Source organism: Pteronotus mesoamericanus, unplaced genomic scaffold, assembly GCF_021234165.1.
Source record: "Pteronotus mesoamericanus isolate MK-2021 breed Mesoamerican mustached bat unplaced genomic scaffold, CSHL_Meso_final scaffold_651, whole genome shotgun sequence".
NCBI lineage: Eukaryota > Metazoa > Chordata > Mammalia > Chiroptera > Mormoopidae > Pteronotus > Pteronotus mesoamericanus.
In genome coordinates this window covers 2,327,835-2,354,878 of record NW_026555325.1, presented here as the reverse complement: position 1 = coordinate 2,354,878, position 27,044 = coordinate 2,327,835, and the positions used below count along the sequence as shown (strand labels likewise).

General features: G+C 37.4%; 1 protein-coding gene across 1 annotated transcript in view; it reads right to left on the bottom strand.

The window, feature by feature from the left end:
- The window catches only part of THSD7B (thrombospondin type 1 domain containing 7B), a 774,554-nt gene that overhangs the window by 31,111 nt on the left and 716,399 nt on the right, over positions 1-27,044 (bottom strand). The window contains exons 18-19 of the mRNA XM_054562681.1: positions 23,013-23,128; positions 17,470-17,587 (exon numbers count right to left, since the gene is read on the bottom strand). Of these exons, the coding sequence (XP_054418656.1) occupies positions 17,470-17,587; positions 23,013-23,128 (234 nt within the window). The remainder of the gene's footprint in view (positions 1-17,469; positions 17,588-23,012; positions 23,129-27,044) is intronic.

The following is a 27,044-nucleotide window of genomic DNA, read 5'->3' as shown; positions in this document are numbered from 1 at the left end:
CATTCTTATGAACACATTTGGCTCAAGATTTTATGTTAATTATTGTATACCTACTCTTCAGTATTATAATAATCTTTATGTTTATTTACCTGATCTAAATATCCATTATCTTAATGTAATTATAATTGCATTTTGTCCTAAATCTGCTTTTGTAAGAATAATGACAATGCAGTATTGCCTTTATCACAGTTATAGAGGCTCTATTTAATTATAATCAAATAACTTCAAGGAGAATCAAGATGGTGGAGGAGTGAGTGGAAGTCACACTGACCTCCACCCAGGACCAATCTGGAAATACAACTAAATTGTGCAGAAGTCACCTGGAACAAACAACTGAACAATAGCGAGAGAGGAAACTTATAACCTCGGACAGACTGAAGAATCAGCTTTAGCACAACTTGACTGGTAAGGAATGAGGTAAAGACTCATGAAGGTGGGCTGGGCACCCCAGGGTAGCAGCACCAGAGGGATATAGAAGTGGCCAGTTGGACGCCCTGAGAAGAGTGGGGTCTAAACCATAAGTGGGGATCTCCAGCCTACAGCACCAGAGCACAAAAAGTACACAGACAACAGCCAGCTGCAAAAAACGTCTGGGTTGCTTTCTGCCAGAGATAGGCGGCTGGAGACTCAAAGATTCATTTAAAGAGCAATACATAAAGTTTTAGTTGCAGCCACTTACCCTGGTCTCTGGCAAAGGCAGGGGCAGAGTGGGCTGGAGACACCTCAGGAGAGACTGGGAAAGGAGGCTTTGGGGAGAAAACTGAGAGAGTAGCCAGCGGGATCCAGGTGCTGACTCATTCCCCCATGTGGCAGCAGCCATATTCCTCAGGCAGACCACACCCCTGAGTGGCAACAGTGTGAGAGGACACAATAGTTCCGCTCCCAGGAGCGGCTCAGCCCTGCTGAGTACAGAGTGGCAGCCACAAGTAGTAGATCCCTGGCCAAAGGGGGCGCACAGTGGTCTAGAGACTCTTGAGGAGAGACTGGAGATGAATGCTTTGGGGAGAAAACAGGGAGAATAGCTGGCAGGATCCTGGTGCTGACTCCACCAAAAAGCAGCAGCCATATTCTTCAAGCAGACCACTCCCCCGAGTGGCAGCAGCATGGGAGGACCCAATAGCCCAGGCATCAGGAGAGACTCTGCCCCTCCCTATGGTGTCTCTAAGCCGGCCTGCTGTGTGTATAGTGAATAGATTAGCAGCTGAAGGAGACAGCCACAGACAGTAGGTTCTTGGAAGTCTTGAACAGACTGCCTAAGGTCACACAGGGTCAACAACTGACATCATCAGAGACAGATCCAGTGGCGGGGGGGCGGGGTGGAGAAACAGCAGTCTCCTACCAAAGAAGTTCACACGACAAAGTCAGGAAATCAAGACAGATAAACTTAAGAAGCAGAAGCCAAAAAGAAGAGTCTCACAAATAGTGGGATGACAAAGAAACATGCCCCAATTGAAGGGAAAGGAAGAACCCCAGAAAAAGAACTCAATGAAAAAGAGGTAAGTAAACTAGCAGATATGGAGTTCCAAAAAACGGTTCTAAGGAAGTTCAATGAGCTTAGTGTGGTCATTGAGAATTACAAAAAAGTATAGGGAAAGTAAGAGGAACTTACTGTAAAATATATCAGCATGAAAAAGGACATAGAAACTATCAATAAGAGACAAGAGGAAATGAAGAAGACAATTTCTGAATTGAAGAACACAGCAGAAGGAATCAAAACAGGCTGGACAAAGCTGAGGATCAAATCAGTGAGCTGGAGGACAAGGTAGAAAAAAGCTCCCAGAAAGAGCAAGAAAATGAAAAAGACTCAAAAAGAATGAAAAGGCATTTAGGACAACTTGAAATGTAATAATATATGTATAGCAGGGATACCAGAAGGAGAAGAAGATGAGCAAGGGATAGAGAATCTGTTTGAAAAAGTAATGATGAAAAACTTCCCTATTTTGAGGAGAGAAAAAGTCACACAAGTCCAGGAAGCACAGAGAGTCCCATTCAAGAGGAAGCCAAAGAGGCCCACTCCAAGATACATCATAGTTAAAATGGCAAATAGCAAAGATAAACAGAGAATCCTAAAGGCAGCGAAGGAGAAACAGGTAGTAACATACAAGGGAGCCCTGATACAAGGCTAGCAGCTGACTTCTCAACAGAATCACTACAAGCCAGAAGGGAATGGCAAGAAATATTCCAAGTAATGGAAAGCAAAGATCTGCAACCAAGACTGCTCTACCCAGCAAGGCTCTCCATTCAAATGGAAGGCGAAATAAGGAGTTTCCCAGACAAAAGAAGGCTAGGAGAATACACCTCCACAAAACCAGCATTACAAAATATGCTAAAGAGGCTGCTTTAAAAAGATGAAGTAAAATAGTCTATGAATACCCAGTTCGTTTCACAGTCACCAATACTTGATATTACTAAAATGTTTAATACTTAATCTGATTGTGACCATGATGTGTTATTTAATTGTTACTTTATTATTTGTTCAACTTTATTATTTGTTGAAACTAAGTCTATTTTTGTAGATTTCTTGCCTATTTCTATTTTAAAAAAACTTTAAGTGATTTTTTGGTAGTCTTTATCCATTTTTTGATTAAATGTTTGTAGAATTGTTTCCCTAAAAAAATAAAATTATAAATCCTATTCTAGATGTGTGCAAATACTTTCCTATTCTATTATTTGTCCTTTAACTATTTTTATGTGTGTATTACTATATAGTCTTAAATGTTTAATATGTTCATATTGGCAATATCTTACTTTATAGCTTCTGGGTTTGAATATGTTACTTCAGGGTAAGAAAAATATTATTTTGTATTTTCTCCTAAAACTCCTTAGATTTTACATATCGATTTCTAACTCACCTGAATACTTTTTGTATAATGTATGAAATAGGGCTCTATATTTGTTTTATTTCAAGTAATAGTGGTTCATGCATATTTGTTGAATAAGCCTTATTTTCCCCATTGATCTGAAATATCAACTTAATCATATATTACATTATTAGATAGATATATACATTTGTTTCTACAATGCTCATTTTATTTCATTGACTTAATTATTTCTGTGCTGGTGTCATGTATTAATTGCTGAGACTATAATGGATTTAATTTTTTAATATTTTATAATGAATCTTGACATTTTAAAAGATAAATAAATGAAATCAATCTGCATTAAAAAACTAAAGAAAGAAGGAACTCCTACCTTTTGCAACAACAGGGATGGAACTGGAGAATATTATGCTAAGTGAAATAAGCCAGTCGGTGAAAGAAAAATACCATATGATCTCCCCTATAGGTGGAATCTAGTCAACAAAATAAACTAATAAACAAAATAAACCACAGGCAAGGAAACATAGAGCAAACTGAAAGTGACCAGAGAGGAAGGGGAAGAAGGACAATGGTGGAAACAAGAGAAGGGACTAAACAAAGAACATGTATGAATGACCTATGGACATGGACAATGGTGTGGAAAATGACTGTGGGAGAGGGAGGCAGGATGGGATGTGTGCGGATTGGGGAGCACAAAGGGGGAAAAATTGAAACAGCTGTAATAGAATAAGCATGATTTAAAAATAAAAAAATCTATAAAAAATAATAATTATAATCAAATAACTTTAAGCTTGTTCTTCAATTGATGGCATGTGGATGGCCCTTGTTTTAGAAATATTTTATTTATTTCCATTAATGTGATAGAGATCTTCTCCTGGACTTAGGGGTGGAGAGAACCTTCTTGATGGATGCAATAGGAAAAAAATGATGCTGTTACTTTTTAAAATAATGTAGTCTTAAAACCATTCATTAAAAGCACAGTCATATGATTTCTCTACCTTTTTCCATCCAATCACAAAGATTTTCAAACAATGCCAATTACTACCGACAATATATTTTTAAAACCAAAAAGCATATAACAACTCTAAATTCTGAAGTATATTGTTATATTTAATTGCCTAATATTAAAGTTCAGTGAAAAATTACTTATAAAAGCCCAAGAGTCTAAAAGGTAACTCCTAGCCCTGATGTTTCTGTGGGGTACTAGGTATTTTTACTGTGTATGTTTTTCTTTTTAAGCCAGGGAGATTTGGTTGTATAAATTAAATAATAAGAGAAATGCTCCTCAAATTAGATACTCTTTTACAAGCCCTGAAGTTTTAAATATAAAATCTAGCTATATGGAATATAAATGGTATAACAAGGAGGCCTGCCATCTCCAATGATAGCAGTCCAATACTACCTGGGATTCTAAACATCAGACTGGATGGAATAGTCAGCCAAACTATATCTCAGCTATGATTATTCTAAAAGGGACCCCTAATGGCAGGAGCATGCACAAACTGTTTTGGTGATAGTAAATTTGCATGTGAAGGGGGGAACAATAGAGGTTGTGGCCAAATTAAAGATATTTAAAATTATGATATAATAAAGAATATTGAAAAAGGGAATTTAAAATTAGTTGATGTATGGTGAAAAGAAACCTGGGATTGGCATCAAAATTCCCTAACTGAAAAACAGTTCTTTCAAATTAACAGCTAGTAAATGTTGTGAGTGCATGAAAGTATTTTAACTCCTCTGAGCATAAATTTGCTCTTCTGTAAAATAAAATTAACTATACAATAGTCCTTATTACTTGAGGAAAATTCATACTGAGGAAAATGCTACTTAAAAGGGAATCTATTTTAAATGGGAATTAAATTATTTAAAATAAATAATAAGATGTCTAAATGGGACATTTTCTGGAACTAAAGAACATGCAAGTGGGTTTATTTGATCTAATATCAACTACCATGCAGATTATAACTGCAACTATGCACTCATTATTAAGATAAAGAAGGAATTAACTACTGGTATTTCTTACATAATTTTATGATTATTCTATAAAAGATCCACTATGCATGACTGACCTGAGCAGTTTTATTATAACATCTTTGGCCTTTGAGTCACTTTTCATCAATTTTCTCAAAAGCCCCCTTTAATTTCTGTGTACCGATCACTCTATTTGTACTCCATTTGCAACTAGAGATTGACCAGCAAATACCCTGATGCAGTGACAGCACATATGTGTCAATGGAGGATGCTTGTTGACTGGGAATGGCTTTATAAGGGGTGAGGTTATTGGTGAATAACTTAGTATTTTGAGGTGTTTGGCTTTCCAGAGTCACGATTATGGTGATTCAGGTGAAGAATGCTGAGATGATGTGAACTCCTTATGCTTATCTCACACTGACTGTATGAATAAATAAAACATATGTAAATCACCTTATAGCATGTCTAAAATATAGTAGGTACTTGTTAAAATTTTTAATATTTTTAATCATTTATTTTAATAAGTAATATTTCATATCAAGTCCTAGAACAAAGCTATAAGGGGTATATCAAACATACTACCTGTATTCACACTAAAAGGACACAACTATGAAATCCATAATGATTCAGCCTATTCCCAACCCACAAAACCCCTCACACCCTAGTCTGGACTGCTTTTGTCCTCAAAGTAAGTATGCTGGTTGCTGCCATACATATCCTCATGTTTCCAATCTGACAGTTGGAGGTTTTCTTAGAAACTATCTGGACTTCTCTTATTTGGATTTATGATTTTCAATAAAAGCATAATATATGGGTCTAGGAATCTATTTGGAACTTGAATTCAATAATAGATATAGACAATCTGCCTAATGAGCAATGCCAATGAGATGTAGAAACAGAAATCGACTCTATCCATCTACTCTTCAGGCTATAAAAGAGAGAAAAGCACTTACTGCAAAGTATGCTTCCATTTAATAAAAACCCAAATTATGATAGGGTAAGTTTGCGAGCAATTCTCTCTGAGCCTTTTTCTCTCCTCAGGAAACTCATTATAATGAACAGTGATATTGGGCCTACTCTTAAATTAACAATAATTGCAATACTTGCAAGGAAGGAAAAGAGATTGCCTGGTAAGACCTCCATTAAAAGAAACAGGGAATGAGGCATACTAGTTATAGTGTGTGCGCACACACACGCAACATTTAAACAAAATTCAAAGAGAGACCAGAAGTTTAAGCTTGCAGGTAGGTGTAAAGCATATTGGCCCAGGTCACATTCCTACTGAACTGTGGTAGGACTTTACTCTGAGGTCTCGGTGACAACAGGAATGTGGGACATTTCAAGCAGTAAGAAAACCCCGAAAATTTGTTAAGAGCTTGTCAGTTTATTCAGTCATAAAGGGAAATTAAGTCAAATGACATGATTTTCTATTCTGACCATACTTTTGGATCCAAGTAGCCAGCAACCATGCACCCTTACAGTGCCCTATTTTAAGCAATGGTTCTTCTGTGGCCCTGACACATGATCAATTGAATTAACTGAAAATTTTGGTTTTGACAGCTCTGGACAATTTGAATATGACCCAGGCAAACAATGTAAAGTATGTATGTAGAAGAAAATAGGAAAGGGAATACAATAGTAATAGAACAAAGAAGAACACACCTATTTAACCTTAAATAGTTCAGTAAATAAACTATCTAAGCAATATACATGAATGTACCTATAAACTCTGATGCACCACAGACAGAAGTATAATAATTACACATGAATTGATTTGGAACTTATAGCATGTTATTTGACTATTATTATTACTGGTTTGCTTTTAACCTAGGCATTATTTCTTTTGAATATGAGTTAAATTTTTAAGGCATAGTCACAACTGTTGACAGAGAATGGCTTTCCAGAGCATATTTCTACAAGGCTTGATGAACTTCCACAACAAAGGATGGCATTCAATGTTACTAACCTCAGGTTGATGGTGGTCCTTCCTGATGTACACCCAAGAAATAAGTTATTGAATAAAATATTTCTATAGTTAAGTATTCTCTCCTGTGGATTTGTTCTTAAGTGTTTGGTCCCTGCTACCTAATATTAGTCTGTAGGAAATACTAGGAGACAAAAAAATTAATGAAAAAAATACCAAGGAAATTAACAGAAATTTATTAATAGCTGGTCATGTTTTAATAGCTGGTCATGTCAATCTATTAATCAATTTTAATAACATATGTCTCTGTGGTTAACGTAATTTATTGTATAGCACCTTCTGTCATTATAAAAGTATTTCTCATTATGAAGAGGAACTAAATTAATTGAGTGAATATGATGTACTATGATATAGAGATTATATAACAAATTATTGCTTAATTCTTTACCCTTCCTTATCCTGCTTCCTCTGCTTCCCTCCTGAGAGCACCTGTTTTCCCCATGCTCCTCAAATAAATCACTTTAACAAGAATCCCAGTCTTGGACTTTGCTTTAGACAGGTATTAATATTCTCATTTTATATGTGATAAAATGAAGCCCATAACAGTTAAATAATATTTTCAAAATCTCACAGCCAGAAAGATTGGGGCAAACATTTGTCTTACTCCAAAAGCATGTGCTTTTCACAGATCTCAGTTTCATTTAGTCTAAGTCAGGTATCTATGCTACACTGTGGTTGTTAGACCACTTGAACAATTTTGAGAAATGCACTTAGGTCAACCTTTGCAATAAATGTGTTAGCTGTATTCATAGGTTTTATATTTTCCTTCAGTGAAAAATGATTAAAAGTATCATGCTAATAGCTCTCTCTGTGATAATTCCTCATTTGCTTTTGGATACTTGTCAGAATAAATTTCTGAATGCAATGAAAAGTTAGATTTTTAAAAATAAAATGCTGATTTAATTTCATGCAGCTCTTTATGCTGGGTATCTACTTTTTATTCTCTTAAATATCATCTGGAACGCTTATCCAAGGTTATTTTAAGCACAATTTAAATATATACCCCAGTATAGACATGGATTTCGTTATTTTCTAATATAACAGAGGGGAGAAAAATTGTAATTCTGCCCTGCAACATAAAGACAGATCTTTGCCCATGTCTACAGAGATGGAAGATGCAGTAATGGTTCTCATTTCCACTATAGTCCACAGGTTTCCCTATAAAGGGTTTTCTTGGCTTATCTGAATATTGCTTCAGGCATCCATATACCTTTCATCGTAAAGTACACTCAGTTTAGGTAAGGTATAGATTTATAGGCTTTTCAGACTAAAATAGATTAGTCCAAGCCATGACCATCTATTTGGGAATGAGGTCAGCTAAGTGAGGAACTAACAAGACAGAGTATTCAAGGTCACAACAGAACATGGTATCATAGGAGTAGGATATTTATTTCTAGGGCAGAAGATTAGGGGCCTTTTGTTTTACTTGGAAATTAAGAACTTCAGATTCCTCTCTTGTAGAACAAATTTATATGTCTAACCTCTTACCTCAGCAACACATGTGAGTCCCATTAAAAGCTAACAAAACATGATAAACAACTTGAAGTACCTATATGCAGCAGAAATACCCTGAATGAGGCACTAACCGTGGGGTGGAAAATGAGGTCAGAGAGAGTGGTTTTGGCAATCCTGGACTTCCTCTGTCCATCACAATCACACTTTTTCTAAGTATAAGATTGGCTTCCTGCCTATATTCCATTTGGATGGACTAGATAATATGCAACATTACTGATTGTCAAAGAATTATTGGCAAGAACTTCTTAAAGCCCTCAAGCCCTTTGTGTTACAATCTGAGATCCATTGCCTCTGCTTATTTTTATATATACCTATAAATTCTGAGAATTTTTATATAGTGATATAGCACCCAAGCCAGGTCCATACACACAACAGGAATATTTACATATATAGAATGTCAAAAGGGCATATTAGAATAAATTGGGCTTGGAGATACTTGAACTTGTGTTCAAATTTTTCATCTGCTACTTAAAAGTCACATGACCTTAAACAGGTTGCTTAATTGCCTATCACCTCACCTGTAAAATTATACCTATACTTCATAGTATGCCGGTAAAAAAATACTAAAACACTCCTGGCATCAATAATTGTGCCTTTGACAAAGAGATACTATAATGTAGTTATTCTAATATTTTATCATTTTACAGATTTTAAAAAAAATAGTGCAAGTGAGTTCACCAAGACTACCTCAAAGTCCTACAACTTGGCATTGTGAAAGCCAGATCTAAAACACAGACACTCTGGTTTGTTATCTATTCTTTCATTTTTCCCATTCTACCATTTAGCCTCTTGTTCTTTTGTCATAGGAGCTAATTAATTGGTATGGTAAATAAGTTTGAACTGGTGTAACTATTGGACTGTGCCTGATCAAGAACACTGCGCTGATCACATTTTACAAAGACACTAAGAATAAAGGTGACTGGCTTGCCTTTGAAATCTAGACAAGAAAAAAAATGAAAGCTGGGAAATTTAAATGTTGTGATGCTTTGTAGTTAATATTAGGATTATTTAGTTATTACAGGCTACAATTGACAAAAAAATTATATGCCATCTTGGAATCACAAGAGGCAGGCCGGGCTACATAGCGTAAAAACATAAACTCATGTACATTGAATTAAAAATATGAAACAGGAAAAATCGTGGTCTGGGATTAAGAACATTCTTAGAATGCTATTGGCTACATAATTCTAAATAATTCATGCTATGCTAAATTTACAGAGTTCCGCTGAACTGATGAAAATTCAACAGACAGATAATATGACTAATCCAAATATTAAGCTCTTCTATTATAAGCTTTGATCTTTGAAATCTATCTAAAAAAATCTCTTAGTTGAAGCTTAGAATCAGCCTCTATGTAAAATAAATTGGATTCAAACTGTTCTGACCTTGAAATCTTTAACACAATTAGAAAGTATATATCCCAAGCATCAGCTGTACATTAAAGAGGCAATCCAGAAACTTGGAAAGTAAAGAAGAACTCATTTCAAAATTTCCCCTCAGATCAATGAGTTCTGTGGATTTGAAGATAAAGTGTGGCTCCTGGGGAAGCATATTCAGAATATCCAGCATACCAGGTTTTGCCTGACAACCTAGTGAGTTCATAATCAGAGACAATCAGACAATCATGTGATCTTTTGCCTTTAATAAAGAAGTCAACTGAGAGCCACAGTTGCTAAAGTCAGATTACCATGAAACCTGCTTTCCCACTTTAATGTGACTTACTAAACTCTATCTCCTCTTGTGGTCCCTGCCCCATTGCCCCAGCCAAGTGGAAGAAAGACAGCACTGGCACAAAAAGACAGCTGATGGCAATCTTAGGAGAGACATGCTGCACATGTTTTCTTTCTTTCTCTTTTTTTTACTTAAAAATTGCATTACTTAATTGTTTTCATATTTTTTAAGTTGTTTTTCTATTACAGTTCTCCCAATTTTTCCCCTTTTCCCTCCTCCACCCATCCCACCACCTGGTCCTGCAGTCAATTCCCTCACTGTTGTCCATGTATGTGGTTCATTCATACATGTTGACTAGTCCCTTCCCCTTCTTTCCACCATTATCCCCCTCCTGCTTTCTCTCTGGTCACTGTCAGTCTGTTCCATGTTTCCATGCCTCTGGTTCAACTTGTGATCATTAGTTTGTTTTTGTTCATTAGTTCCTCTTATAGATTAGATAATATGGAATTTGTCTTTTACCAACTCCCTTATTTCACTCAGCATCATAGTCTCCAATTCCATCCATGCTGTTTTGAAAGGTAGGATTTCCTTCTTTCTTTCTGCTGTGTAGTGTGCCATTGTATAAATGCACTACAGTTTGTTTTTTTTAATCCACTCATTTACTTAAGGGCACTAAGGCTGTTTCCAGCACCTGGCTATTGTGTATAGCACTGCTATGAACATTGGGGTGTACAGGTTCTTTTGAATTGGTGATTCATGATTCTTAGGGTATATTCCCAGCTGTGGAATTGTTGGTCAAAAGGCAGTTCCATTTTTTAGTTTTTTAAGGAAATTCTGTACTGTTTTCCACAGTGACTACACCAGTCTGCATTCCCACCAACAGTGCTCTAGGGTTCCCTTTTCTCCACAGTCTCTCCAGCACTTGTTGTTTCTTAATTTACTAATGATAGACATTCTGACAGGTGTGAGGTAATATCTCATTGTGGTTTTAATTTACATCTGGCTAGTGATGTTGAGTGTCTTCTCCTATGTCTATAGGCCTTCTATTTGTCCCCCTTAGAGAGGTGTCTATTCAGGTCTTTTTCCCATTTTTAATTGGATTGTTTGTGTTCCTAGTGTTGAGTTGTATGACTTCTTTATGTATTTTGGAGATCAAACCCTTGTCCGATGTATCATTGGCAAATATGTTCTCCCATACAGTCGGTTCTCTTTTCATTTTGGTGATGGTTTCTTCAGCTGTGCAGAAGCGTTTTAGTTTGATGTAGACCCATTAGTTTATTTTTGCCCTTTATTTCTTCACGATACTTCCAAACTTTTGAGCTCCACATTGTGGTCTCTTTTAAGAAACAAGTTTATCTGTGCCATGCATTTCTGCTTTTGATTATATCCTGTTTCTTGTTTTAGGTTGTACTACATGAGGATTAGGAAAACACTACTCTCTCCCAGGGGATGGTGATCAGAGGAGGGCTGCTATAAGACTGGCACTGGGAGGCGGGAAGGGGGAGTTAGTGTGGGGGCCGGTGAGGAATAATATATCCGTAATATTATACACAAGCTGTCTTAGCAAAGTCCTGAGGGTAGATGCTTAACATTTCAAAGGCCATGTGTCCCATTCTTTTTAGTACAGTGCTATTCTTTTTAATATTGAGATTGGGCACAAATATAACTAGAAAAACACTCATTTTTATATTTTTTTCCTTAGGCCCTAACATAGGGCCTTGAATGCAACAGATAGTCAAAAATGTAGCCAATAAAGAAAACAATAGTTATAAGAGCTATTGACCTTGTCATTCAATTTTGTCATATATGTCACCTCCTCAGCATCTCTCACTTCCATGCAAGATACTTGTTATTCTCTATCACATAATTTGTTTTTGTTTTAACATCTGTTATTTTTGTGTTTATTTACTTGTTGGTTTCCTATCTGTCTTGTCATCATCTAATTTTCCTGTAGAATGTTAAATTTATGAAGGAAGAGGACTTAGTTCCATACACAGTATCCTCAGTTCATGCCACTCAGAAAGCATCAAATGAGCGTTTGTGAAATGCATGGATAAATTTCTTCTACAGTTCTGTCTTCAAGAATAGAACTCAAAATAGAAAAAAGAAATTAAGGAAGACACAAATAAATGGAAGCATATACCGTGCTCATGGATTGGAAGAATTAATATCCTCAAAATGTCCATACTACCCAAAGCAATTTATAGATTCAACGCAATCCCTATTAAGATACCAATGATGTATTTCACAGAAATAGAAAAGACATTTCAAAAATTTATATGGAACCATAAACAACCCCGAATAGCCGCAGCAATTTTGAGAAAGAAACACAAAGTAGGAGGGATCACAATACCGGACATCAAACTCTACTACAAAGCCACCATACTCAAAACAATCTGGTACTGGCACAAGAACAGACCCATAGACCAGTGGAACAGAATAGAAAGCCCAGAAATAAGCCCAGGTCTCTATGGACATCTAATATTCGACAAAGGGGGCAGAAGCATAAAATGGAGCCATAACAGCCTCTTCAACAAATGGTGTTGGGAGAGCTGGACGGCTACATGCAAAAAATTGAAATTGGATCATCAGCTGACACCATACACAAAAATAAACTCAAGATGGATAAAAGACTTAAATATAAGTCGCAACACCATCAAAGTCCTCGAGGAGAACATTGGCAGGAAACTCTCAGATATCCCATGCAGCAGTTTTTTCACTGATATGTCTCTTAAAGCAAGGGACATAAAGGAAAGAATAAACAAGTGGGACCTCATCAAAATAAGAAGCTTCTGCACGGCTAAAGAAAACATCAGCAAAATGAAAAGGGAGCCAACCGTATGGGAAAATATATTTGCTAATGATACATCAGATAGAGGTTTGATCTCCAAGATATATAAAGAACTCACTCGACTCCACTCCAAGAAGACAAACGATCCAATCAAAAAATGGGCAAAGGACCTGGGCAGATGCTTTTCTAAGGAGGAGATACAGAGGACCCAGAGGCATTTGAAAGGATGCTCAGCATCACTAGCCATCAGAGAAATGCAGATCAAAAGCACCATGAGGTACCACCTCACACCGGTCAGAATGGCCATCATAAACAGATCCACAAACAACAGGTGCTGGCGAGGCTGTGGAGAAAAGGGAACCCTAGTCCACTGTTGGTGGGAATGCAGACTGGTGCAGCCACTGTGAAAAGCAGTGTGGAATTTCCTCAGAAAGCTGAAAATGGAACTGCCTTTTGATCCAGCGATTCCCCTGCTGGGACTATACCCTGAGAACACCAAAACGCCAATACAAAAGAACCTATGCACCCCAATGTTCATAGCAGCACAATTTACAATAGCCAAGTGTTGGAAGCAACCTAAATGCCCATCAGTAGATGATTGGATCAAAAAATTATGGTACATATACACAATGAAATACTACGCAGCAGAAAGAAAAAAAGAAGTACTAAACTTTGCGACAGCATGGATGGAACTGGAGAGCATCATGCTAAGCGAAATAAGCCAGGGGGCGAAAGACAAATACCATATGATCTCACCTATAAGCGGAACCTAACCAACAATGCAAAGAAGCAAGGAAAATATGACCAGCAACACTGAAAGGAAAAGAAATCAATAGAGACAAGAGGGAAGGGGGGGGGCAGGGAAAGGGAAGGGAAGGGGAAAGTCAAGGGACATATAGCAAGGACTCATGGACAAAACCAAAGGGGAAGAGCTGAGGGAGGGAAGGTGGGAGGGGGCAAGGGAAAGAGGTGGGGGGGAGGCAGAGACAAATGTATTTTAAAAGTAAATAAATTTAAAAAAAAAAGAACTCAAAATAGCAGGGTCATTATGTCATTTACTTTCCACAGTGCCACTCGTGACAATGAGAGAGGACACCATTAGATGCCTGAATAGTAGGTCAACTTTATAAATCTTGTTGAATAAATAAAGAAAAAACAAAAATACATAGTCAAAGCAGATCTCTGAAGGGTTTGTCAGATACCAGGATTAAGGAATATGTTTAAAAAGGTATTATTATCTGACAATTTAGGAGATTAAGACATCTAAGGCCAAGAAAGGATTCCCAAGAAGTTATCCTACTAGCACATTAGAAATTAGCTAGAAGTGATTTATAACTAGTGCCTTACCTATGGGCCAATGGATACTGGGTGTCCACCCTGTGGCCTGTGGGCGTCATGCAGTCCAGAATGGCAATGAATGTGGTCCAACACAAAATCATAAATTTACTTAAAACATTATGAGTTTTTTTGTGATTACATGTCTCAATGTATTTAATGTGTAGCCCAAGACAACTCTTCTCCCAGTGTGGTGCAGAGATGCCAAATTTGGACGCCGCTTTTTAAATTTTAGATAATTTCTAAGTGTTATATACAATTTAATTTCTTGAAGTTGTTAACATTGCTTCCCTAGTTCCACTGTGCCTTAGTTTACACAATGACTTTCCCTAAGAAAAATCTTTGTTTTATTGTTTATTTTTGTTTATTAATCTAAGGATTAGAAAAGGTGAATTTAAGTTCAAACTAATTGCCTAGAATTTTCCAATAGTGGGATCCCAATTTGGAAGGATTTTTTATTTACTAGTAGACAAGCAAGGTCTGATGGGTCCACATCACTAATAGAACTGTTTGAAAAATTAAAGTGATAATTTAATATTAAACTTACAACTTGGGGTCTAATTTTTAAAGTGCTTTGTTAGCATAACATGGTGATTTGTCATATTTCACTGACTTAGCAGTGCCAGAATTAGGACTTTCAGGAAAATAATAACAAACATTTTCTGTTTCCTTGCACCAAACAGATTCTTAGATAATGATACCTCAGACTGATGTATTTATTTAAGGGGAGAGGGAAACAGCCACTGGCAGGGGCTGGCTGCCTTTGGGCTTATGATCCAGTCTGCAAATTCTTCCTCTTTCAGCTTTCCCCTACGGTCCAGAGCCACCTGTGCAATGGCAAATATTAATAGAAATTTCTCCAGTGTGCCAGTTACTGTGTTTTATGGGAACTGGGGGAAGTCACCCATGAAGAAACCAGTGTGTTTGGCCTCTTAGACAAACAACTGTTAACATTTAATTCATGCATGATAAAAGTAGTAAGAGGCAGTAGTATGGGTGATGGTGAGGTGTTCTCCCTAGGGAAAGGTGCCAAGGTGCAAGGAAGAATACACTCAAGGGTTTGACTGAAATGTTGGAGCTCAAAACCAATTGGGCAGTGGAGGATGATAGGGATAGAGAGGCAGGCATGAGTGAGATCACGTAGGTCCCTGTGGACCATGATGATACTACAGGACTTCGCCATTTCTCTACTTCTCCATTCTACCTTTTACCACTCTGGAGTCACACATACCAGCAGAGGCCCATGCCAACAAGACTGTAATGTTTATGGCCACAAAATAACCAGGGTGGGTCAGCATTGGACAAAAGAGGAACCAGTCATTCTTATAAAAGATATCACCAATGTGGATAATACCTCTCACTTGTATGAGCATATAGTGAACTCATCAACATACAAATTATCTAGTTACCTATTTGTTTACTGTCTATTTTCTCTCATCTAGAGTGTAAGCTCCATGAGAAAAAGTAAACTGTCTTATTCCTCTATTGCTGCAACCCTAGCACACTGAACTACAACTGGTACATAGGTATTTCCTTAATGGTTAAATGAATTGATGGATGACTCTGAAGTCAAAAGGAAAATGACTGTTTTGATTTGCATTTTAAAAATTTCACTTAGGCTATGAATGTAGCATGTGGATTTTTAGTGAGGTAACAGGGTAAGATATGAGAGTGGGAGATGAGAGTGACTGAGTTAATGGAATAATCTTTAAAAGATCCCAGAGAGTTTCTGGCAACCCTTTCCACTATTTGGTGGTTAGGAAGATGACTGGGAATTAACACATACTAAATTAACATATTCTAGGTACCTTCATATACTTCGCATCATTTAACTCTCAAACCCAAAACAATGCCTCTAACATATACATGAACTCCATTTTATAGATGAAGAAGCTGGGACTCAGGAAACTTAAGTAACTGGCTTACACAGCTGCAATATGAACCTAAACTACCCAACTTTAAAGTGGGTGCCCAACTGGAAATTATGTCATGCTGTCTATCAGAAAATTTGAGGAACTATAGGTCAATCACTGAGATCTTGGCCCTAAAACTTACATTTGGTTTTCTGAGGTTCTTTGCAGCTCTAAATTGTGCAAGGAATGGTATGTTTTTATTAGATATTGTAATTCTTACATTTTCATTTTGAGTAATGCTCTTTGCAGAAATAGTTTTCAGTTTCCTTAGTCACATTTTCCTAATTCATATTCTGGCTACTATTTTTAGCTCTGCCCTTTAGGGGATCTTCAGCTGAGTTCATGGATGAGCCCCTTTTCCATACTAAGGTATCCTGCCTTAGTTTTTCAGATGATCCCAACTAAGACAGAATTATCAATGATCCCAGCACATTCATTTGTAGTAGCTCAGAAATGAGCTCATTTTCTAGTGTACACTAGAAAGTCCAGTCACAAGGACTTTCAGACACCCACTTTCAAATACGTTTGACTACTGGTCCTAAAACTTACTTTATGCATCCCCTTCTTCTACTCCAATTCCTTGATTCCTCCAGCTTGCAGTTCACATTCCCTTCTTCCCTGCTTAGTGCCTCATTGTATAACAGGATTTCTCTCTAGGTCCCTAGTCCAAATTTCTGACATTTGCTTGTGATAAATTATACCTCTATTTCAGGACTAGAGTTCTATCCTAAACCACAATCTGTGTGTGCCTGTTATACTCTTGTTGCACTCTCTTGCATGGTCAAATGTTTTGGTTCCTGCTTTAGCCTGATGGCTGAAGTGCTATCTGTGATTTCATTGGTATGGCTTTTCAGTATTGATTGCCTTGACTGGACTGAATTTTGCCTAGTAGAATATAGATGGGAGAGATGTGTGCTACTTCCAACCTGGTCCATAGAAACCTCCACAGAACCAGCTGGGTATAACCCTCCAGAAAATCTTGGTTATTTTGAAGTGGTAGAGCCTTTAACAACCAGTATCTTTGATTGGTTTCCAAGGCATAAACTACTCTACCTTTCTTGTGAGTGAAAAATTAGTCTCTGGTCTGTGGTGTTAAGCTACTTTGATTTGGGCATTTACCTGACACAGAAGCCAGAGATACTTAATAAATAAAACATACTTCTCCCAAAAATAGCAGAGGCTCACATTTTTATAATTGGTTGAAATTATGATCTTTTGAATAAATACTGTCTCAGAAGGCCAGCACCTCCTCGGGTGGTGACCACTGTTCCCAAGTCAGTTCTTCAACCTCTGCCTCATTGTAAAGGATTGATATGAGGCTAGTTCACTCTCACTCTCTTCTCCTCTGTGTCAGCCTCATTCTGTTGTTCATCTGGCCAAAATGCCTACGCACATTTGTCAGCTACAGCATTTTGAAAGATATTTAGAATTAAATTATTTAATGGTAAGGAACATAAGGAATCCAAATACCTCCATGGCCACAACTCTGTGAACATTCTGTCCAAGCTGTCCACCCTGAGAGCTGACAGTTGACAACACACTCTACTAGGCAGTGAGAGCTCATCCTCTGGGGCTTCTCCAAGTTATGCTGCAGATGGAAGTAAAATACGATTTTACCAGAGAAGTCATATCAACATCAAATCAAAACATTATCCTCTTATGCCAAAGATTCCCCTTTATTCTATGACAATAATCTTTCTACATTTTCGTGGGGGGAAATACCTTTTCTTATATAAATTGCTGAAAACCACAGAAAATAGTTGTCTTTACTTCACAAAATCAAAATTTGCCAGCCAAAATTTCTTTTTTAAAAACATTAGAATAGGCCCACAGTGATGGTACTGGGAAAATAGGCGGTTATATGAAAAAGAGTTCTGTCCTGTCTGTCACTCAGCCAGCAGGAAACTGGGAGGAGACCTCAGTGCTGAATTCAAGTACCTTGCACTTCTGGGTGGGACAATAGTACATAGAGAGCTCAAAACTAACAACTAGCTAGCTGAAATATAAATAAAATAAGAATAAAAGTGAAATCAATAACCAACCTAAAGTTTATTTAAAAAGAACAATTATGCTAAAAACATAATCTCAAGCTTCATCATGGGAAAAGCTGGTGATACAGTTCATTTTCCTCTTGTTCTTTCTGAAATCTGTATCTAGACAAAATCTACAAATTTTCTAATGACCAAGGTAGAAGAGGTCTTAGTAAAAGAATAAATTATCTAAGAAACACAGAAACAATAATGAAAAATTCTGCTTTAGGAATCTCACACTGTGTGCTTATTTAGGAAACCTATGACAGTCAACACATGTTAAATGTTAAAAATGTCCATAGCAAACTTAAATTAAGGATTATAGTATAATTACTTGACAAGTGGACAAAATGGGAATTACGATGTGGGATCTATTAATCATATAAAATATATGGATGTTTGAGTTAGGTTAATAATTTAGGACTACTTTAAACTAACATTTTAAAAAAACATTTGTTGGATCTGTGCTGTTTACAAAGCAGAGAAACTGATTTTTGTGTTAATGAAAATTTTATATATTTTTGGTATCAAAAGAAAACATTTATTAGACATAATAAATGTAAGGTTTTTCAATTTTTTAGAGTTGTTGTGTTGACTTATTTTTCTTGTAGCAGGCAACTTCTTTCTTGAGAGGCAGATAAAATGAAATAAAATGTTAATATTAATCACTGACTTTTCGTTGACAGAACTCTGCCATGTACTGGCCAGTTTAAGAATTTCACCAAATGGGATATCCAGTTTCAGATGGTCTAGCCTTAGAGTTGGTGTTGATCTGTAGCTATACTTTTGCTTTAGAGAGCATGCTGTTGTGAAACTGCTTACCATGGTTAAATCAGGAGAGATAAGAAAGGTTTTATTTTGATTTCAATTTCTACTTGTGGACTCCACCTATGTTAGGAGAAATGGGACAACTTTTATTTTGCCTATTTGTTTTTAAAAAAGTTTCTATGATGATCTGATTTAACTGGCCCCATATTTTCAATTTATTCCAAAGATTGTTTAGTGATTCTTATACTGTGACAACATATGGTCATATTTATTTCTATTAAATTTCCATAGTCAAGATTAGAGCAGAACTGAATGACATAGAGACAAAAAGAACAATTCAGAGGATCAACCAATCCAGAAGCTGGTTCTTTGAAAAGATAAATAAAATTGACAAGCCTTTAAGCAGACTCATCAAGACAAAAAGGGAGAGGACCCAAATTAATAATATCAGAAACAAAAGAGGAGAAATAACAACAGATACCACAGAAATACAAATGATCATCAGAAACTATTATGAACAATTATATGCAAAGAAATTTGAAAATCTTGATGAAAAGGACAAATTTTTAGAAAAGTATAATCTTCCAACACTGAAGGAGGAAGAAACAGAAAGCTTGAACAGACCGATAACAGCTGGGGAAATTGAAGCTGTAATCAAGAAACTCCCAGCACACAAAAGCCCAGGGCCAGACGGTTTCCCAGGAGAATTTTACAAAACATTGAAGGAAGAGCTAACCCCTGTCCTTCTCAGACTATTCCAAAAAATCCAAGAGGAGGGAAGACTCCCAGACTCCTTCTATGAGGCCAGCAGCACCCTGATCCCAAAACCAGATAAAGACACTACGAACAAAGAAACCTCAGGCCAATTTTGCTGATGAACATAGATGCTAAAATCCTCAACAAAATATTGGCAAACTGCATCCAGCAATACATTCAAAAGATTATCCACCACGATCAAGTGGGATTCATCCCAGGGATGCAGGGATGGTTCAATATACGCATAATCAGTAAACGTGATACACCACATAAATCAAAGAAAAGACAAAAACCACATGATCACCTCGATAGATGCAGAAAAAGCATTTGACAAGGTACAGCATCCATTTATGATCAAAACACTCAGCAAAATGGGAATAAATGGGGCATTCCTCAACGTAATAAAGGCCATATATGAAAAACCTACAGCTAATATCATACTCAACGGGCAAAAACTGAAAGCTTTCCCACTAAGATCGGGAACACGACAAGGATGTCCGCTCTCACCGCTTCTTTTCAACATCGTATTGGAAGTCCTAACCACAGCGGTCAGACCAGAGAGAGATAAAAGGCATCCAAATAGGAAAGGAGGAAGTAAAACTATCATTGTTTGCAGATGACATGACAGTGTACATAGAGAACCCTGTAGACTCTACCAAAAAACTCCTCAACCTAATAAGTGAATTTGGCAAAACAGCAGGATACAAAGTCAACATTCAGAAGTCAAAGGCGTTTTTGTACACCAGCAATGCAATAGAAGAAGAAGAAATCAGAAAAAATATACCATTCGATATAGCACGAAAAAAGATAAAGTACCTAGGGATAAATTTAACCAAAGACACGAAAGATCTGTATGCAGAAAACTATACAACATTGAAAAAAGAAATTAAGGAAGACACATATAAATGGAAGCATATACCGTGCTCATGGATTGGAAGAATTAATATCCTCAAAATGTCCATACTACCCAAAGCAATTTATAGATTCAACGCAATCCCTATTAAGATACCAATGACGTATTTCACAGAAATAGAACAGACATTTCAAAAATTTATATGGAACCATAAACGACCCCGAATAGCCGCAGCAATTTTGAGAAAAACACAAAGTAGGAGGGATCACAATACCGGACATCAAACTCTACTACAAAGCCACCATACTCAAAACAATCTGGTACTGGCACAAGAACAGACCCATAGACCAGTGGAACAGAATAGAAAGCCCAGAAATAAGCCCAGGTCTCTATGGACATCTAATATTCGACAAAGGGGGCAGAAGCATAAAATGGAGCCATAACAGCCTCTTCAACAAATGGTGTTGGGAGAGCTGGACAGCTACATGCAAAAAATTGGAATTGGATCATCAGCTGACACCATACACAAAAATAAACTCAAGATGGATAAAAGACTTAAATATAAGTCGCAACACCATCAAAGTCCTCGAGGAGAACATTGGCAGGAAACTCTCAGATATCCCATGCAGCAGTTTTTTCACTGATATGTCTCTTAAAGCAAGGGACATAAAGGAAAGAATAAACAAGTGGGACCTCATCAAAATAAGAAGCTTCTGCACGGCAAAAGAAAACATCAGCAAAATGAAAAGGGAGCCAACCGTATGGGAAAATATATTTGCTAATGATACATCAGATAGAGGTTTGATCTCCAAGATATATAAAGAACTCACTCGACTCCACTCCAAGAAGACAAACGATCCAATCAAAAAATGGGCAAAGGACCTGGGCAGATGCTTTTCTAAGGAGGAGATACAGAGGACCCAGAGGCATTTGAAAGGATGCTCAGCAACACTAGCCATCAGAGAAATGCAGATCAAAACCACCATGAGGTACCACCTCACACCGGTCAGAGTGTCCATCATAAATAGATCCACAAACAACAGGTGCTGGCGAGGCTGTGGAGAAAAGGGAACCCTAGTCCACTGTTGGTGGGAATGCAGACTGGTGCAGCCACTATGGAAAGCAGTGTGGAATTTCCTCAGAAAGCTGAAAATGGAACTGCCTTTTGATCCAGCGATTCCCCTGCTGGGACTATACCCTGAGAACACCAAAACGCCAATACAAAAGAACCTATGCACCCCAATGTTCATAGCAGCACAATTTACAATAGCCAAGTGTTGGAAGCAACCTAAATGCCCATTAGTAGATGATTGGATTAATAAATTGTGGTACATATACAAAATGGAATACTACGCAGCAGAAAGAAAAAAAGAAGTACTAAACTTTGCGACAGCATGGATGGAACTGGAGAGCATCATGCTAAGCGAAATAAGCCAGGGGGCGAAAGACAAATACCATATGATCTCACCTATAAGCGGAACCTAACCAACAATGCAAAGATGCAAGGAAAATATGACCAGCAACACTGAAAGGAAAAGAAATCAACAGAGACAAGAGGGAAGAGGAGGGCAGGGAAAGGGAAGGGAAGGGGAAAGTCAAGGGACATATAGCAAGGACTCATGGACAAAACCAAAGGGGAAGAGCTGAGGGAGGGAAGGTGGGAGGGGGCAAGGGAAAGAGGTGGGGGGGAGGCAGAGACAAATGTATTTTAAAAGTAAATAAATTTTAAAAAAAAAGAAAGAAAAAAAAACATTTCCACCATCGTGCTTTCATTTCTACATTGGGAAGACAATGCCAACTTTTTTGGGACAGGTTTTAACCAAATTCCATATAGCTTGTCACAGGAAAAACAAGGGCAAAAAATTCCAAACCCGCTCATGTGAAACTTGGTAGGCAGGCAGATTTTAACTTAATTTGAGAAGAAAAATAGAACTGTTCTAATTATCTAACAATCAAATACTAAGAAAATTAGCAGAGTGTTCTAATAGCAAGTGTCAACATTGATGTTATATGCAAGGGACAGTGTTCATCACATATGGAAATGAATTGCCTACCCAACACAAAATATCATATTTAAATATTAGAGTCACCTGATGTCAATAGTTTGTTGGCCAGGCAGTACATCTAAATGAGTAATTAAAAATCATAAAAATATGTATATTATTTATTTATTGTTGATTGGTTTTTTAAAGAGGGAGTGGGGGAGGGAAGAGAGAGAGAAATAGAGAGACAGAGAGATTGATTTATTTTTCCACTTGTTTATGCAATTATTGGTTGACTCTTGTGTGTGAACTGACCAGGGAAAGAACTCACAAACTTGAAGTATGATGATAAAACTCTAAACAAAGGATCTTCCCAGCCAGGGAAAAAAATATATATATTTTTAATGAACTCATTTCCCCAGTGCAAAATGGCCTTTCCTGGTCATTGTAACTAAGTTCAAACTAGTGAGATATAACTGTATTATACTGGTACCAACTGCTCTGACTGAACCTAACCTGTGATGAGAAATCAGTCTGTCATTTATATCAAGCATCCTGGAAGTTGTACACCAATATTACTGAAAACAAAGCCTTGGGTGTGAAATACAAATATAAACACATTACCTGCTCACATTGGTCCATGCTGACTGGCTTGCCATCACTGCGCACACAGCTCAGAAGACGGGTCCTGACACCTTGCCCACATGTCGCATTTTCACTCAGCTGGCATGTGCTCCACTCTACAGGCACAGAATCACCAAAATGAGTTTCAAAATCATGGCCATGAGAGCAAAATACAACAAACCTCTGATTATCTGCATTGGTGGAGAAGAATAGTGCACACATAATCCTAAAACTGCTTCCAGCTGGCTTCAAAAGCATCATGCAAGTCCTTTAGAGAAAAACAATCAAATCGTTCACAATGAGTCACATTTCTAAGTTTGCTTTCTTGAGTAAAAAGCCAAGTATTTGTTAGAAACCATCTCACAGTTGGCTTGGAAGGAAAGAAAAGACACTAGGACTTCTGGCCAAGATGGGGGCATAGGTAGATACACTTTGCCTCCTCACAAAACCAAAAGAGGGCCAACAACAAATTTAAAAACAAAAAATAACCAGAACTGCCAGAAAATTAAACTGTATGGAAGTCCAACAACCAAGGAGTTAAAGAAAAAACATTCATCCAGACCAGTAGAAGGGGAAGAGATGGGCAGCCAGGGCAGAGATGAAGCACGACAAGGCAGCAGCTGGCGGACAGGGTGGTCTGATATTTGTGTGTGGATAAACTGGGAGGAACAGCTGGGGAGCAAGACAGACCATGCAATCCAGGGTTCCAGCATGGGAAAAAAAGCCTTAAGACCTCTGGAGGTAAAAACCCCCTGTGGGGGTTGCAACAGTGGGAGAAACCCTCAACCTCCCAGGAGAGTCCATTGGAGACAGCCACAGGGTCCTAGAATGTACATAAACCCACCCACCTGGGAATCAGCACCAGAAGCACCCAATTTTCTTCTGGGTAGTGGGGGAAGTGACTGAAAGCTGGCTAAGAGCTAAGCAAGCAGCATTGTTCCCTCTCAGACCTCTCCTCCGCATACAGTACCACAAAGCAGCAACCTGGATTGTCCCGCCTTGGTGAATACCTAAAGCTCTGCCTCATATAATGCAACAGGCACACTGAGACAAAGAAGTCTCAAATGAAACTTCTTTTCATTCATGGCCCAAATGAAAGAACAGGTCAAAGCTCCAAAAATAGAACTAAGCAATGAACAGATAGCTAATATATCAGATAACAGTTCAAAACACTGGTAACCTGGATGCTCACAGAAATGGTTGAGTATGGTCACAAAATGGAGGAAAAAGTGAAGGCTATGCAAAGTGAAATAAAGAAAAATATACAGGGAACCAACAGTAAAGGGAAGGAAACCAGGACTCAAATCAATGATTAGGAGTAGAAGGAAGAAATAAACATTTAACCAGAACAGAATGAAGAAACAAGAATTCAAAAAAATGAGAAGAGGCTTAGGAGCCTCTGGGACAACTTTAAACATTCCAACATGCGAATCATAGGGGTGCCAGAAGGAGAAGAGGAAGAGAAAGAAACTGAAAACTTATTTGAAAAAATAATGAGGAACTTCCCCAATCTGGTGAAGACTTCCAGGAGATCCAGTAAGCCCAGGGAGTCCCAAAGAAGTTGGACCCAAGGAAGCACACACCAAGGCACATCATAATTACATTACCCAAGATTAAATTAAGGAGAGAATCTTAAATGCAGCAAGAGAAAAAGAGACATTTACCTACAGATGATTTTCCATAAGACTATCAGCTGATTTCTCAAAAGAAATCTTGCAGGCAAGAAGGGGCTGGAAAGAAGTACTCAAAGTCATGAAAGGCAAGGACCTGCATCCAAGATGACTCTATCCAGCAAAGCTATCATTTAGAATGGAAGGGCGGAAAAAGTGCTTCCCAGATATAGTAAAGTTAAAAGAGTTCATCATCACCAAGCCCTTATTATATGAAATGTTAAAGGGACTTATCTAAGAGAAAGAAGGAGATCAAAAACTATGAACAGTAAAATAACAATAAACAGCTATCAACAACTGAACCTAGAATAAAAACACAAAAAAGTAAGCAAACAACTAGAACAGGAACAGAATCACAGAAAGGGAGATTGGAGTGGAGGAGGAGAATGGGGGAAAAGGCACAGGGAATAAGAAGCATAAATAGTAGGTACAGAATGGACAGTGGGAGGTTAAGAATAATATAGGAAAAGGAGAAGCCAAAGAACTTAAATGTATGACCCATGGACGTGAACTAAGGGTTGGGGGGATGCTGGAGGGAGGGGAGTGCAGGGCAGAGGGGGATAAAGGGGAGAAAAAAATGGGACAACTGTAATAGCATAATCAATGCCATATATATATGAAAGACACTAACCAGGAAAAGAAGTTTGATTGGCACTTTTTGAAAAATACGCAACAAGTATGAGATGTAATCTGGATGGCCACTTCTGTAATTAATGTGAAGTATTTAGATACCTTTTTGAACATGTAACATTTTCTTTGACAATGGCTTTTGTAAGGATTGGTACTATATATCATTCCTTATGATGCTCATTGCTTACCACTAATCCTTGGATCTTGCTGTATTGTCACCTAAATTGGTACAGGTACTGATAAAAATCTATAATGGATAATCATAACATTCTTGGTCACATGTTTTCCTGCAGCCTGAAGGTTTTTAAAAGAGATCAAATGCCTGCTGCTACCACCCTCTTAAATTGCTATCTTTTGAAAAGCACCAGTATGGGTTTTAGATTGATTTCCCTATTTTAGGGAAGTGACAATCAATAGTTTCAGTTCTCATGATATAAGCAAAACAGATAAAACGTGTTTATAAAAGTCAAAAAAAGAAAAGAAGTTTGGAATCATCTATTTTCTGGGGATAATTGAGAGAGAAAATAACCCAGAAATGAAGCTAGTTTTTGATGTAAACTTGAAGATGTTTTTAAGGAATAAATATAATCATCAAAGCAATTTGGTACATTTGGTACAGTGAAGCCAAGAGAGATACCCCAAAAGGAAAGAGTTCAATGTATTCAGAAGTATATGGACTGTCTCCAAAACTCCAATTTAAAAAAATTATTCTCTCATCAAAAAAAGTTTTATAGATTTGGATAGCTGCATTACAAAGTAGACAATGGAGAGTTAGACTAAAATCACCCATAATTAACCTCCTTCTTAAAAAAATATATTGGTGTGGATAAAAAGGAAGATCCTTGATTGTATGCAAAAGAATCTTTTAAAGGAAATTTTCCATATTTGGTAGATGATCTAAGAGTTTTAAAAAATATCAAACTCTTGGTATGATAAAATCAGTGTTTTAAAGACGTGTTCTTTCACTAAAGCAAATTTAATTGTAATTCTGAAAAATCACTGTGAAAACCAAGTATCTGAAACACCTTTAATTGAAGAAAGAGAACAAAAACATGAGATCATCTTTCACTTGTAAAGACAACCATACTGCTCCACAGAACTTACTAGAAGGTTTTCTACATGAGAAATCTCAGCAGTGCCACTGGGATTTCAGTGGGGAATTTGTTTCAGAAAACAGGATTGCTTTGCCTCTGCAGATGTGTGGCAGTTTGGTTGTCAGTAAATTCAATGCTGAGACTGAACATGGTTCTACATTTTGTAGCCTTTTGTATATCTTCTACTACAGGAAATGGTGGGTAGCAGGTCAATGTAACTAAACATTTTTTAGTATTAGACACTGAGCATTGTGATGCGCAGGAAAAATCTGAGCAGTAGCTTAAAAACAAGGCTGCTAGGATTCCCAGTGCCTCTCAAACATCCTCGTCCAGGCAGGTCTATCATTCATCCTTATTGAGATCCGTAGAGCAAGTACATCACAAGCTTGAGCTTCTTAAAATAATAGAGACCATTAAGTAGCTAAATTCTATGACAGAATGATTATATTCTCTCCTAACTGGTAAATTATCCCCTGATATTTGTATTGTTTCAGTTTATCATAGCTTAATTCAACTTTATTCGGAAGTGTTGCCAAATCTTTCTAAGCATCTTTGAATTCAGAGATGCCAGGTGCATTGCTGACTCTACATGCCAAGAATGGGCATTTCTTGCTCTAAAGGGACACTGGAAATGTCAA